At 36.5% G+C, this 15,986-nt stretch overlaps 1 protein-coding gene across 33 annotated transcripts in view; it reads right to left on the reverse strand.

Moving 5' to 3' along the window:
- NRXN1 (neurexin 1) overlaps positions 1-15,986 on the reverse strand; it is a 674,512-nt gene that overhangs the window by 581,538 nt on the left and 76,988 nt on the right. For 19 of the 33 annotated variants that reach the window (XM_068186594.1, XM_068186583.1, XM_068186581.1 and 16 more), the window contains exons 3-5: positions 13,607-13,624; positions 9,007-9,036; positions 8,179-8,190 (exon numbers count right to left, since the gene is read on the reverse strand). The exons of 6 other annotated variants lie outside the window; for them this stretch is intronic. In XM_068186594.1, coding sequence (XP_068042695.1) covers positions 8,179-8,190; positions 9,007-9,036; positions 13,607-13,624 — 60 coding nt within the window. The remainder of the gene's footprint in view (positions 1-8,178; positions 8,191-9,006; positions 9,037-13,606; positions 13,625-15,986) is intronic. 8 more of the 33 variants (XM_068186588.1, XM_068186584.1, XM_068186593.1 and 5 more) reach the window with 2 other exon arrangements.

Here is a 15,986-nt window from a genome sequence, read left to right on the forward strand (position 1 = left end):
CACAAAACTAATGGTTTTCAGAAGCATTTGGATGAAATGAAAGCACCAGTTCACTACTTGTACTCTAATGATGTAGGGGCGCTCCGGCAAATGAAGATTAAATTAAAATAGAACACTTTGAAATCTCCCATCACTTTTGTGATGATGCAAACATACAGTAGTGCTGGAGTTCAGTATAACCACAGCCAAATGACTCTTCTAAAATTGAAAATACATAACAACTAGACAGTAGTTACAGTTAATACAAGTAATATCAAATATCCATTTAAACAAACATCCCTTGATAGTACAAATAGCATTGTCAGGCAGGCATTTGGCTTTAAAACTAATCTGTGCTTTGTTTTGCACAGCTTCAATAGTAAAATCACAGCTTGCACACGTAATTTTCAATGGTGATCTGCACGTAAATGACTTTGGTGGGGTTTTCTAAAATATTTCTCATGGACTTGTAGAAATACTAAATGTACCTTGTAAGACCAAGAGGTTAAGCAGAGCCACTAACTCAGGAAACCAAAAGACCGGTTTGTATTACCAGCAAAGGGCCTGCAATGCCCTTTTCCTGAGATCAGAAGCCCTTATCTGGCACCTTTTGATATAACTGCGGTTCTTCCTAACAGAGACACCCAGGTTCAATGAAGTGGGAAATTAAGTAAATTCTTCCTGACTTCTAGTTCTAGGGAGAGATGCTGCTGTTGGTTGGGAGTGGGGTCACATAAGCACCAGTGCAGTGGTCATCAGGAACCTCTCAGGTTTTTGTCAGCTGAAAGATGCTTCAGAAGCAGAGCATTAATGGTCACAGAAAGATATTTAGCTTCCTCTCCTTTGGGTGGATACTCCCAAAAATGGAACAACCACGGCTCATGATATGGAATTCAAGAGAGACCCGCTAGCTAAGGGTAACCCCAGTGAAAATTTTCCAGACTTATACTCACTTAATGCTGAATTTTGCTTTCCAGGCAGACTCCCCTCCGTCTGAAGAATATGCAAAGGCAGATGAAAGGAATTAGACCCAGCTGCTTTTATTTCCTCCCACCCCCAATACAGAGAAGCTACTGAAGTCAAGGCTGTGATGCCAGCAGTGCCAGGTGTTCTGTGGTAGCCTCTTGTTATCCAAGGTTGCTTCTATACAGCTTTATTAGTTGCCAGTGAATCAGTCCAGATGCTTCCTTTCTTTAAAGAATAAATGTCTACTTTGAGGGGGGAAGAAAAATGTACCAGAACTTCTAAGTCATAGCAGCAAATTACAAAAACTGCCTTTAAATGAAATGCAGTGCTGATCAGAAAATTGTTCTAAGTGGGTGCCAACAGAAAGAAAACCTTTGCCCTGAATTTAGATTTAATGAGGAAGAAAGGACTCTTTTCACTAGAATAAATTCATTCAATAAAAAGATTCAGTCACTTTTGTTTCGTCCCAAGTCTGAAAAAAACTCCCTATCTGGATAACAGTTTGGTATCTGTGAAAACAATTAAAAGAATTATAAGAGCAGAATTTCATAGCAAAGTCCCTGTTCCATGGACTCCACAATTTCCTATGGGAACCCTCCTTTATGCTCCTGAATTTCCCAGTTCTTTGCATGATTTCACTGTTCTGCTTAATTGCACTAGGTGGACCCTGAAGTAAATATAAAAGGTACCTTCTTAAAAACATCAGGGTTAGAGAAGTCTTTGAAAATCAGGAAAGAGGTATATTAGTAGTACCAGTGTAATTTTTTTTTTTTTTTTAAATTAAAAGAGTTTAAAGACGACTTGATAACTCAAATTTCTGTTCTTTCTAAGTACCTTGGCATGTTATTACCACCAAAGAAAATTCCTGTAAAGAGTAGGTTAAAAAATTGGTATGCAGCATTCTTATTTCTATAAGAATGATCGATTCTGACATGAATATTTAAATATTTTTTGATTCCTTTGCAGGGAGTTCTTCTTGGTAGAAAAGTATCATTATAATGTGCATTTAAAGAGCATAGTCCCCATTTTCAGTCATACCAGTACAATTTAAGAGCAGTCTTCTTAAGAGTTCTTCACTTTCACTAGATTTAGTTTCTTTAGAAACTGTGATAAAGTTTAGTCCCGAATTTTGTAATCCTGCATGTAGATAAAGGTTAGAGATGTTTGAAAATACTCTTCCTTGGGGCTCTAATTTCTTTCCACTTAGCTAGGGAAACTCCACTGAGCATGATTGATTGGATTAATGTTAAAACCAGCTGAGATTTCTGTTCTGAGATGTACAGTAATTTCCAACTACTTTTGATTTTCACTGAAATAACAGAAATTAAATTCTGTTGGGCTCATTTGTTTAGTTGCTCTTGTAGATTTCAAGGACTGGACTTTATCCTAGGAAGATACAGTGCAATGCTAGGGTGGAACTGAAACCTTTAGTGTCACTCTGTTGATGTATTTGGCTCACAAGAAGGTTCAAGGATATTCCAATATCCAAGGAATACACCTGTTTCATTGGAAATGTCTGTGAAATATGTATAAAACTCTCATGGAATTTCACTGTTGAAAAAAGGTACAGACCACTGCAGCTTTAAATTCTCAATTTCTATGTACATTTACACATACATTAAAAGAAAAGTTTGCTTTAAGGAAAAAATGGTAAATTTTCCTATTTCTTTATTGCTTACCTGCTGACTGTTTTTTTTTTTACCTCTTCAGAGTGACAGCTTAACTGTTTTCCATCCCCAATAAATCCCCTCATACTTTTTGGCCTGAAATGCACATCCTTCATCTTGAAAGAACTTTAATATTATTTTGAAAGATTTCTGTCAGCATGCCCATCTTCTGGATAAACCTATGCTCAAAGTGGAGCCTTGTGCTGAGGAAGCCAAAACCTTGCATATGTACTGTCTCCTACCACAATGTTTACTGGACCCAGCAGAAATCTACAAATTTGCAAATATAACATTTTTTACATTAAATTCTCCAGAGTTACACATTTATTGTCTTTCCCCTGAATCCATAGGAAGTCTGTGAAAAACACACACATGTTACATGATAATTTTGAGTGACATCAGAATGATTCAGAACATGGTCAGTTCTTTATTTTCATGGTGGTAAGGCACTAGAACTCTTGGTGTGGATTGGACATTATCAGGTGGTGATTTTACTTTAAAAATAAGTGTGCTCCCCTTTCATCAGAAAGTTTTCTTGATATGTGTGACAGGTCCTTACAATTTCTTTGCATACTGCTGATGAGGAATCAGCCGTCTCAGACAGAATTTCACGTGTGTGTGTCTCAAGGAAGAATTTGCATTTCTGATCCTGGTGTTGGTTGGTTTCTTCTGAGCCATGTGCTTCAGATAGAAAACTTCTTCAGCAGCCATGTTCTGCTGCATTTTTTGTCTCCTAGGGAACCGTTTATTGATCATATTTCAACATAAATTAGAATCTGCAGCTTCAAATGTCAATATTCCAGGGTTGCAGGGTATCACCCACGGAAGTGCAAGAAAATTACTTGCTTCAATGCAACAAAACAAACATTTAGTGTATAGTTCATTATGATATTCAACCAAAATTTGAACATATTGACCATACAAATATAAGGATAGTACAAATATTTATTGGAACATATATTTTTAGGTATGAAGGTATGAGTCACACACAAAAACTTAGTTATAACTAGTTTTGGTGAGCAGCCTCTAGTCATTATAGAAGAGATATGATGTGCAGCTACTGCTCTTTGGAGTACTTTGAGGAACTTTGTATGTAAAGTTCATTAATTTATTAAAGAAATTGTAACGCTCATTAAAAAATGATGGTAGTTTTATAGAGAATATTTTTTAAATTCTTACAATTTTGTAAATTTTCCAGGACTTTAAAACGTTTAGGACTTGTTAAATGGAGGTTAAATTTTTAAACCTGCTGAATTTTGTAAATTTTCCAAGACTTTCAAAACGTTAAGGACTTGTTAAATGGAGGTTAAATTTTTAAACCTTGTCGATTTGTTCCTTTTTATCAGTAGAAGCAACTACAAGATTGAGTGGGGAAGCTCAAGTTATTCATTCTTCTCCTGTAATACCACCTGGAAACAATTTCAGTGACCCGACCCTGGCAACCCCATTGTGTGTCAAACCCCTAAGTGACCTCACTTTGGTTCCAGCAGGGACTCTTTCCAACCAGCTGCTGTCACCGAGGATATATAACTAAGTGAACAGGTCCAGAGAGTCAGGAACCCCCTCCATCCATGCTTTGGGCTTGCCAGGCAAAAGCCAGCTGCAGTTGAGAAGACATGAAACCGAGTCCATGTCAACGGGCCACTGAGCCAAAAACAAGGAGCTGAGCCTGAGTCCAGGACTGTGACAAAGTATTTACAGGGTTTCTGGACTGCTGGGTGCTTGGGTCAGGGAAGGCTGGGCCAAGGATGTGTCTCAGGCTCACTCTGAAGCGGCACACACGACAGCAGATGAGGAGGGGACAGGCGCTTCAATGAGACCGCAAGAAGCCAAGACCATCTTAGTTCTTCAAAACCAGAGCAAAAATGAAAGTCATTCCAGCAAAATGAACTTGTGGTTGCAGGAAGGTCAATGACCAAATTCCAGACAGTTTGATGTCAGGGGAGATTACAAGCACAAGGTGAGATTTGTGGTGCATGACACAAGCACTACATAATTACTTAGCTTTATCATAGCACTTTTACGCTCATGGTTCCTAAAGGATTTATTTAAATTGCTTTTATTCTTCAATGCTGTATTTTTTCAGCTGTCAAATGAATTGCGTGATTGATAATTAAAAAATTAGTGGTGTCACTTTGGTGTTACAGGTATTGTACGATAGCATGTGCAATAAAAAACTTGCCTTCCTTTGTCAAGGATGTTGACACATACAGAAATTGCCATTCCGAAGCCTTTCTTCAGCATTTATACACAGTAAAGCAAATATCAGCACATCAAAAGCCTGCAATCTAATACAATAAATTGCAGTTGTACTATCAATCTTTTGGTAGAAACACTTATTGCTCAGCTAGCTAACATTTAATAGTTTTCTATGAACCTGAGTGACTCATGTATAATTTAAAGCTTCACATAATCTCTAAAATAAGAGAACAGGAGTATGAACATAGTATTTAGGTACAGAATGAGTAATATATATAGTCAAAAGTATGATAATTACATATAAATAAACTATAGGTGAAAATATGCATAGGCTTAAGAGAACTGCAGTATAAAAATGAAGTATTACATGTCACTCATAGTTTGTGAATTATAAAGTCCTTTCATTGCTCACCAGAAGAATATGAAAAGGGGAGGATGAGATTATTTTTTTTTTATAAAGAAATGGAGTGTTTTGCATTAGTTGCCATCTAAGTTTAGTTGTAATAGAATTTATTACAAAATAATCCTGCATTACTTTGATGAGGTAAGGGCTATATGTGGAAATGGCTTTATGAGACCACCTCCAGTAGTTGGAGAGAGCAGACAAAAGTTTTTTGGGCACAAATTTGTTTGGGGCAAACAAATCTGCCTGTTATGAACAGCAGATTTAAGGTTTGCTTTGAATTCAAGCAATTGCTCTGAGTAGCATTTTTATGTGATCTAGTAAAAACATCAACACCATTTACCAACCTTACCTTGCCTATGTCTTTTCACCCTTTTCAGGGTTGTTTTGTGACAACCCTGCTGCTAAAGCTCTAAACAGGAAGGATATTTCCAGGGGATGAAAAATGAATTCCTAAATATTTCTGAATATTTGCTGCTTGTCAGAAAATAAACCAATGCCAGTATAAATAAAGGACTGCAGATCTTCCTAGAATTAGGCATAGCATCCACAAGGAGTAATTTGGGGGGAGATTATCCAGGTTATGCCAACTTAGATTTACAACTAAATGTCAAACACCAAGGGCATTGTGAGATGGTACTGAAATTAGTATTGCCCACTTGGAGAGGCTGTCTCATTTCTCCTTCCTCTGTCGACACCAGGCCCTTACCTTGTTAACAGCCTGCCCTCATTCTGAAGATACACTGATTTTATTTTGTTTTTTTCTCCTTTTCCAGTATCCCAAAGAATATCTACACAATTAAAGGAGAAGGTGATACTTCAGCCATTTATACTCTTTGGGACAAATTACATTGTAAAGCTTCTTAAAAGTGTTTTATGGCTTATATTGCCAAAATAAGATTAATTCATTATATAATCACCCAGAATTTTACGATTACTGCCCTTGCATACCTCTCAAGGAATGGAATTTATAACAAAGGAGTTTCCTCTTTTTTCCTTTCATTCCTTTCCATCACCCTCCTAATTTTTTATCTTGTCATGTGTTACAAATGTGTGTTGTCACATCTGTTTCAAGCCACAGGTTTCAATAGCTGATATTAGTAAAGCTTCAGGATAGTCAACAAAATGAGGCTGTTTTTTCCTGTTTCAGAATATGGCTCAGCATTGAGGGATAATTTCTGTTACAAGCAACTGGAGTTGGTTCACATACAAACCCTCTCCATCAATTTGAACAAATATACACCATGATATGTGCAGAAGTATTGTGATTCTCAAACACAGTAATGATTATTTCCATATTAACTGGATAAATCTAATAAAAATCAAAATATGCAAAGTAAAATGTAGTCAAATGATTAGATGATTGATGACTGGTGTTTAAATTATGTTACATGGCACATTACTGAACATTAAATGTAGCTAATATATACAGATAATTTTTTTAAAATATAGTTGTTAAACCTTTAAAAATAAAAATATTAGAGTCTAAATGTTACACAATTCTAGAAAAATTTATGTTTTGCTAAAAATCTGCTCTCCATGTCAGCTACTATTCATAATAAATATTCATAATATTTATAATTTACTCCTTTCATATAAAAAAACCCTTGGTGTCATACATACTACATAATTTATTCTGTGTACAGATCAATCTAGAAAAATAACTGTGCATTATTAATACAAATTATCTATTGTGTCAAGGTTCAGTTAATAAAAAATGTAATTTTAAGGTAACTGCAGCCAGGATATCCACTGATTGGGAATAAGATAATAATAATAAGCAATAAGGAAATCATGCATACTAGGTACTGTTAAGAAACAAAAGGATCAGTCATATAGCAAACACAACAAAATGATCTGATAAAATGAAGTAATGAGCAGATTAGTTTTCATACTTGCTTAAAACCTTTCCTAAGTAAGAAGACTTAGAGCTCCAGAACACACACAAATGTTATCCCACCTGCACAGGTACAGAGTCTTTCCAGGGGGTCTGATATGAAGGGGAAAGGCACGCTACACATTTGTGTTTACAGTATTTGCATTACATGAAGTTCCTAGGTATGGAAACACTAAATCAGCCAAGACAGCAACAAGCCTGGCAGTTTGTTTCTAATTTAACTAGTTAGGGAAGTATGACCACACAGACTGCACTTCTGATTCATATACAGCATAGGCACCCCCTGACAAATGCTTAAAATGAATAAAACTGTATTATTCATCATATGTAACAGAGATTAAATGGCTTTTAATGACCACCTTCTTATCATAAAAATATATTTACACAATGCCTGTGAACAAGTGTCCTTGTAGCAAAACCTGATGTTTATTTATACAGGAAAAAATTCTTGCCCCTACTGCACTGTTTCCTCTGGGAGAAGGGAAGTAAACACACTGGCATTCCTTACATAAAGAAATAAAAAGAATAAAAAAAAAATCTGAAAGAAACCCCACACTTCTCTTTGGCTTTTTTTTTTCTTCCTCATTCCTTTGTCCAATTCTTATCTCAGATACACTCCAAGTGATTAATATAAAAGGAAACTCTCAGGGCAAAGACTTGCTAAAGTTGGTGCTATTCCCATGTAAAACATACATCAAGCTGTGGACTGACCCTGCACAGTTTATCTCCAGAGAGTCCCTGCTCAACAACAGCACACTTTTTTTTCTGTGTCTGGTGGTTTAGACTGCAGCTCCTTGAGAACAGAAAAAGGCATACCTCAAAATGTGGCTGTTATTTCATCACGAACACTTCCTAGAGCTTTAGCCTCCCTTATCACTGCCAAAGCTTCACATCCCTCACAAAACCAGGAACCAAACTTTTTCCTTACCTTGACATCCATGTAATATTTACTGCAAGAATATACCTACCTCATGTTATCAGTGCAAAAATTTTACATTTGCTTGCATTATTTATACATACATTTAAGTATACTGATCGCATTAAAAATAAAGAAAATCATGTAATACCTTTACTTTTACCTATGGATTTGGTGAAATGGTTCCATGAAGAAAGCATTTCCAGACAAAAAGAGAATAAAGAAGAGGAGAGAAACAACAGTAAGAGTCATGAGTACATGTAAATGCAATAGTATCTGAACATGAAGAGACAAAGAATAAGGTAAGTGTCTGAAGACAAATGGAGATGCAATCAGTGTCATATTAGGGATTTAGTTTATTTCTTCCCAATCATGTACATGCAGAGAAACACAGAAATAACCCATGCTCAGATAAGAAAGACTGTCACAAAGATAACATGGACAATGGTTAGGAGGAAAAAATCACTGGTTTTGTTAGGCAGCAAAATTGTACTCTCAGCATTCCAGAAGCCAGGAGCAGGTGCTTTCTGCATATTTCCAATCAGCCATGCATTAATGCAAATGGACTCTTCAATGTACAATGTTACAAGAGGAGCATCTTCTTTCAGGAGCTATCTGAAGAGTGGTCTTGCACTTTGTTTCTCTTTTACAGGATCACCCATAATTGTATTTTCTGATAGATACACAAAATTTGCTTAATCACTTTCTTATTTCTCTCACCTCTTTTTAGTTATCGTGGTGCAAGAGGGGGAGTTGAGGAGGCAGGAAGGACAAAAGCTTACAGAGCAAACAAAAAAAAAAAAAAAAAAAACAACAAAAAAAAATGAAACAAGAAAAAGATGTGACTAAAACCATGTGTTTCTTTGCAGCCAAAGACAGCTTTCAAGCATTTGCCCATCGGTTGCAGTGATGGATTCAAAGCAGCTACAGAACAAGAAGGAACAATGAAAGCAGAGTGGAAAAGGAACAGAGCCCATACCTTGGTCGCCCATCATCAGGTGCGCCAGACCTTGAAGGGAAACAAGAGCACAGTCAGCAATGAACAAGGGAGCACGGGAAGGTGGTGTTGTCACACTGACAAAAATGTTTTGTGACAGGCATCTGTTTCCTATAAGATGTCTGTATCACAGAGGGAAATCAAAGAGCATTTTTCAACCACTGGTTGGAATGCTTTGGGCTACAAGTAACAGAACTGCAATTCAAACACTGGGTGCTGGTTTAGTGTGTATTTTTTTTTTCTGTGCAGTATTTGCATTGACAGAAAATAATAAAATGCTTTCAAATCCAACCAATTCCTTTAATAATCCATCTGTCTTTATCATATTTTGATTATATTGCTTTGAACGCTTTGCTGAGAGGACTTCCTGTCCTCTACATATGAAATGATGTTTAAACCCTGGAGAAGTTTAAACCTGAAAAATGGGCTGGGTCTGATCTTTTTCCCCTCATAAAAATGAGCATTTGAGGTAATTAAATAAAATTTATTCATCACATTGAAATGATAATGCAAAGAATGTCTCCTTATTTGTGTGAAATGTGACAGTAGAATGAATTTGTTCCAGAGAAGGCAAATTATTACATATGCAATATAAAATACATAGTAATAAAGAAAATTTAAGTGACAGCTTCTGCAACTACTTCTTCAATCTGTGAGAAATAGATTTTGCTTTATACTTATATTGTGAGATGAAATCCTATCACACCAGAATAGGTCTAGTGACATTTCAAAGCAGATGTCCATAATGATAATCACTCATCCAGAGCCAAATTTTGTTACTCTTCAAGGAAAAATATTCATCTTTTTTAATTCATGGTAATAAAATGATACTTAAATACCACTGAATATAATGTGATGTTGGGAGAATATTTTTCTTGGATATATGAAGGGTTTTCATTTTTTATGTCTGATTTAAGAAACCAGACTTATTCTTGTTGAATTTAGCTGTTTTAGGATCCATTTCAGGAGTTATTGGTTGTTCATGTGTAAAATGTGCTCCTCTTCTCAAAAACCCATACATTATTTTCTTAATTGCAATGAATTGAAATAAATTCACACAAAGAAGGTGAGCAATAAAATATCCTTCTCTTTATTTGAAAGCAGACTTCCTAGAGAGAGAGTTTCTGTGATTTCTAATTCACAAAGAAAATTAGGTGCACAAATGACTCACACTACTTGGGAGTAGTTCAAAGAAGATACTCCCGACTACAATCAGTCTAAATGATTCTTCTCTTATCAGTTCCAAATCTCAAGTGATGTTCCAAGTAGAATAATTTGTTGAATTATTGCTTTTTAGCGTCACTCATTTTAGATGTGTAGTTAAACTGAAGGGCCTGATGTGCCTGATCTCTTGTGCAATAAATTCTGTTTCCAAACACAGAGCTCTGCAGCTGGTGGGATTACCTGGGGCTCACAGCAATGTAAACGAAAGCTGACTGTGATCCTGAAGGGATGCCTCATCAGCATAGCTTGGGAAACATCACACAGCTGAACTGGCAGCTTGCAGCTCGTGAAAGAGAATGGAAATGTTTTCATGGGTGTTCTTTCTCTGTAAGTATTGCTGCAAGAGAGGCTTGCTGAATATGCAGAGTATAAAGTGATATTTTTTAATTCACTCTTTTAGTGCTGAGTGTCCTTCCTTGGATCCCCTGCCACATGGCCTTTTGGAAGTATCAGTGTCTTCTTGTGATTGATTTATTTGTCTTTTAGCTTTTGGTGTCGGCAACTACAGCAAGAAATCTCAGACTTTTAACTTGACTGTAACTGTATTTGATAAAGGAAAATTGAAACCAGTTGAACATTGCAACATCTTTTTCTTTAATGAAACAGTGACTTTTCAGCCACTACTTTATGTGAGATCCTTCAAACAAATCACTGTCCTGTCTCCCAGGGGAATGCAAAAAAGGTGAGCTCACATTTACATATGAACTTCATAGCTATACAAACATAAACAAAAGTCTAGCTTTATCACTGCTTGATAGCTACTATTTTTGTTAAAATGATACGTGAAATTGGTCAGCTGCACATAGATGACTCTTACACAATTTGAAGAAAAAAAATGTAAATAGCAGAAGTACCTCTTGAAGACATCATAAAAACTGCTTGAATTTTAAGAGTCACTTAGAGTGTTGTTCAATGAAAAAATGCAGTCAAGTGAATGTAAAAGACATACACTGCTCAAACCAAACATCTACCAATTAAAAAATTCAGTACTACTCCTCAAGACAGGGTATTTTGTTTCACACTTTGTGTTGCTTTATTTGCAAGCAGTAAGGCCACTTATACTCCCTTGCTAAAGGCACATAATGACACTCACCTTAATTGATATTTTTGCAACCTGTGGATGAAGGCTATTGAAGAGTGAAGCATTACTGGTACTGTACCTGTTCATTCTACAGAGGGGTTTAAAATGATACAGCTAAATCTGCCATGACAGCAATCACTGGTAGATTTGCAAAATGAAAGTCTGCTTTAAATAGACCTGGGAAGTTTTATCCTTAAGTCACCACGTATAGGCCTCCCATACACTGGAAATACTCATTTGTGCACCATTACTTCAATTTCTTTGTGAATTAGGAATTCGAGATTTAGAAGGAATCCCTCATGTGTGATCCACTCCAACTCTCTCCTGAAGCTGGCTCTCAGAGGAGAGAGTTAAGGAGCACAGGGTGGCATAGTGGAAGGGGATATGAAGATAGGATACCATAGCTTGGTGTGTGAGTTCCATGCAGAGCACAGGCCAAAACAAAATTTAAAGGTGATAAACCTGCAGTGAAGGTATTAAAGTGTAGTACAGCTTCAGTAAAATGAAAAAACCAGTAGCCTTTTTTACCAGCAGTATATACAAAATTGAATATTACATATTTCTGCTTGCTTATGTCACCTAATTTACAGAGATGCTCAGATATCACAGGGATCAAAGATGAAAAATTTTAGCTCAGATTTCAAGTTGTGCTTTGGACACACAATTTTATGCTTCCTTTTTTACATATTCATGCTTTGTAACTAATATATGCATAAGTATCCAGACCTGCGTTGGAATAAATTTAAGGTTGCAGTTTTAAGAATTAAGTTCAGGTAAAGTCTGGATTAACAGTTATCCAGGTTTTATCTTGTACTGCTGTGCATAAATGAATATATGAAATGTAATTGAACCTCCTTATCTAGTTATACTGAACCTAATTCAAATTTTGAGACTCATGTTGACACCGGCAAGAGTTTTATGCACAGATCAAATACAAGATTAGGTAGTTAATTCTAGGCTTTTATGTTTTTCAGCTAGAATTTCTATCCCAGTGTTGTTGAATACATTTTTATCTCACATTGAAAATGAAATTTTAGTGACGTGTACGAGAATGACAGTGCCCACAAGTAAAGCACCAGAACTGTTTGAATTTTCCTTCTCCTTTGGAAAACATGTATATTAATAAAATTGCAGAGCATCATCTCTGTGTTAAATCTGAGCACCTGTCGTCACCCTTGAATACAGCAGCACAGAGAAATGAAGCACCAGGACTTCAAAGGTTCTTGAGGAAATCACCCCTGAACAGGCAGGCAGTGGCCCATGGTGAGTTGAAACCTGCATGAACTCGGGCCCCAGAGTGGCTCACATGAGCACCCTGGGTCAGAGTCATGCCAGGAGAGTCATGAGTAAGTTTACAAAGTCCTTGCTTTTAAAATAGATTTTAAAATATTGGAATGAGATAAAATTAAAGCAATTTTTCAGTTTAGATAAGTGAGCTATTTTTTTCAAATAAATAATCGTTTGTCCAGTATGCAAAGATTCACCCCAGAGAGATTTTTAAAGACACTTGTACATAAAAAAGCACCTGCACTTTTTGGCTTATAAGAAAAAAAGACTTTAAAACTATCATATATTTGCATGTTTTACCAGCTAATAGACTTACTTACCAATATTCAGGATAGATGGCATTGTGCCTTAGTTTCCAATGCCCTATGCCATACTTTCTTTACAGGGACTTAATTACATACAAAAATAATTATTAAAATCACATGCTGCTTCTTTCACAATGTCTAAAAGGCAAGTGCATTATGCTGAAAATTAGACAGAAAACCTCTGTTCCTAAAGCTTTGTGCTGTAAAGGATATTAGAGAAAGCAAGGTTTGTGGTATTAAAGAGAAAAGCGCTTTCTATTTTCCTAAGCAATTAAAAGACAGGAATTTAACATGCATTACTATTTTATTGGGAGGACTTAGGCTCCACATCGATGGGACAAATAGTTTCTTGAAGTGTTTTTCATACAGAACATGAGAAGAAATCAGTCCTGCAAATCTCCAGAGAGGTTTTGGATATGGCATCAGTCACACGAGTACAGATCCTGTTGTTTCAGTGTGGATATTCTGGAATTACAGCATTAAGGGCAAGGAGCTTTGCTTGTGTTCTGTATGAAAAAATAAATCACATCTATTTCATAAACTTGTATGCCTTTATGGGGGAAAAATACAACTTACCGTACTGAATGATATGAGTACTTTTATAACATTAAGCAGAAGGAAAAAAAAAAACACTGAATAGAGGGGAAAAACAAGAGCTTAGGAAAATAAGGTAGAAAGCACCCACCTTCCACATAGTTGTCTTCTGTAAGCACATAACAGGGAAGGAGAGAAAAGGAAAACATTCATTAAGCAGCATGCAGACTGGAACTTGCCATTGCATGTCTTTATCATGCAAGGCATCAAACACAACATGCAAGTGCTCCATTGCTACAATCCAGAGGGAAAAACAAAAGCACCAGGGAAGCTGTGTTTCCTCTGCTTAACAAAATGTATGTGATATGAAACAAAATACTCTTGCCAAAGTGCAAATATTGTACAGGATTCAGTGCAGCTCTTTGTACATGCAACTATTATTATTGTTAGTTATTAATCAGAGGGTCTTCTTGTAAGACTTTAGTAACTATATATTTTAAAACCACCAGTCATTCCTGACAGTACTAAACTCATTTAGTACTACTTTCCCATTCTGAATTTTCCTGGATGATGAAGTAGATTATTTTAAACTGCAGATAACTTAAATTCTTGAATGTGCTGTGAAGATGTTACCACAGGCAGCATGGCTGATCCTGCAGTCATTTGGGAGGCACTCTGGTCAGTGGGTCAAATCCCCAAATCCAGCAGGGAAAAAGTGGAGCTTAAACTGGGTGGAATGAGTCAGAAGTGTTGGATCATGTCCTACAGAATTGGTCAGCATCAGAAACTTGCACATTTTAAAAAATAAATCAATTCTCTGCCTGGTACAGTCAGCAAAGGCCACAGCAGTGCCAAGGATGGGTTCTGCCCCCTGATCAAATCAAAGGGCATTTTGCCTAAGGAAAGGCTGCTATCAACAAGAAACAAAGTTTACCATTGTTTAGACCCAACCCAACATCAATATGGGGCACAGGAAAGAAGGTTCTCCCAAAGATTACAAAGCTAAAGGAGACTAAGAAATGAGTCTCAGTTAATAAAGTGGACAGAATTGAAAGCTGAGAAACAGGCTCAGTGTCCTAAAACTCATTTTGGTGCCTATAGTCCTCAGCTACTCCACTGGGAAGGTGATTTTGAGGGAGTATTTCTCTGATCATGACTGAGGAGGGGATAGGAGAGAGAAAATGGGAAAGGTAAAATAACGAAGGAAAACCATCACAGAAGTCAAGGAGATGGATGCTGTGAAGCCAACAAAGAGATGGGGAAGGGTGAAAGCACAGCAGTCTGACTGCCTGGGAGATCTCCTGCTGCAGTTTGTGCCATCACCAGCTCTTCCTGGGGAGGAGCACGCAGAAGCCAGTACAAATTGAAGGCCAGGTCTGCCATTTCTCATGGAGTCATCCCATAGGAATTATGCCTTTTCATGTGACCATGAAACTACCCTAATTTTGATATATTGTACCCCAATAAACAAATAAGAAAACAAGTAACTCAGAACTGGGCTTAATGATATTTTTCAAGCACAGTGATTTCCTCCCAGAATGTGTCACTTATCATAGTGAAAAGCCTTTATAAGTTAATGCAGAAAGCAATGAAAAAGGTCATCAAAACTCAACAGTATTCCAACTAATAATTTGAAAAATCTACCATAAAAAAAAAAAAAAAAAAACTGCTGTAAATGCTGAATAATAAGGGTTTAAGGGTTTAATTATACAGTTAGATATTATAATTTGCCTTTTCCACTCACACACTCTAAATCAAGAAATGGAATAAAATTCACTGAGATGATGAAGAACACCCATCACGAGACAAAGATATTATGTTCTATATACAATTTAAATAGTGATATTTGGATGTGATATTTGTGCCAAAAATGCAATATTTGGAGCGGCTCTTAGCAAAACTTTTCTGGAAGAGCCTTCTACCTTTAACTGCATACAGCAATTTCCTTTCTCCAAGTAAAAAAACCCACCCAAACCCAATGAAAACTAAATTAGTTATTTCAATTGTTGCTTAACATCAGGCTCTTTCATCTAATTCTGGTTATCACAGTGTTGGTATTTTGCAATACCAACATTGCCATGGCATTCTTTTTGGTGGCCATGTTTAGCTTAACATGATTTCTTAAAACCAGCGTATGAACCTGCTGAAAGGTGAGTTCAGTTCCTCATGATGTCAGACTCAAAGAAGAGGTCTCTGAAAATGACATCACAGGCAGGATCAGATGGTTAAACTCATCTGGTTACGGGGTTTAGCAGATTAGGTTTCATATCATGAGTCCTCCTCTTAGCAATAATCGGTATGCCTTTTTTGATGACTTCCACCAGAAAGATTTATACTAGTTGAGCAGCTTCCCCTAAATGTCCGATTGATTAAACTTTTAGTGATAGCAAGTTAAGCTGTCAAAACATTTTGAATTAAATAAAATGGAAAAAGTTGAATTCCCACTCTGAATTAAACAGTGTATATAGCCAAACCCCTACGCACTAGTAAACAGCAATGAAAATTCATTCCTCCACAGATTTTTGTCATGG

The sequence above is a fragment of the Anomalospiza imberbis genome, chromosome 3 (assembly GCF_031753505.1).
Source record: "Anomalospiza imberbis isolate Cuckoo-Finch-1a 21T00152 chromosome 3, ASM3175350v1, whole genome shotgun sequence".
Lineage (NCBI taxonomy): Eukaryota > Metazoa > Chordata > Aves > Passeriformes > Viduidae > Anomalospiza > Anomalospiza imberbis.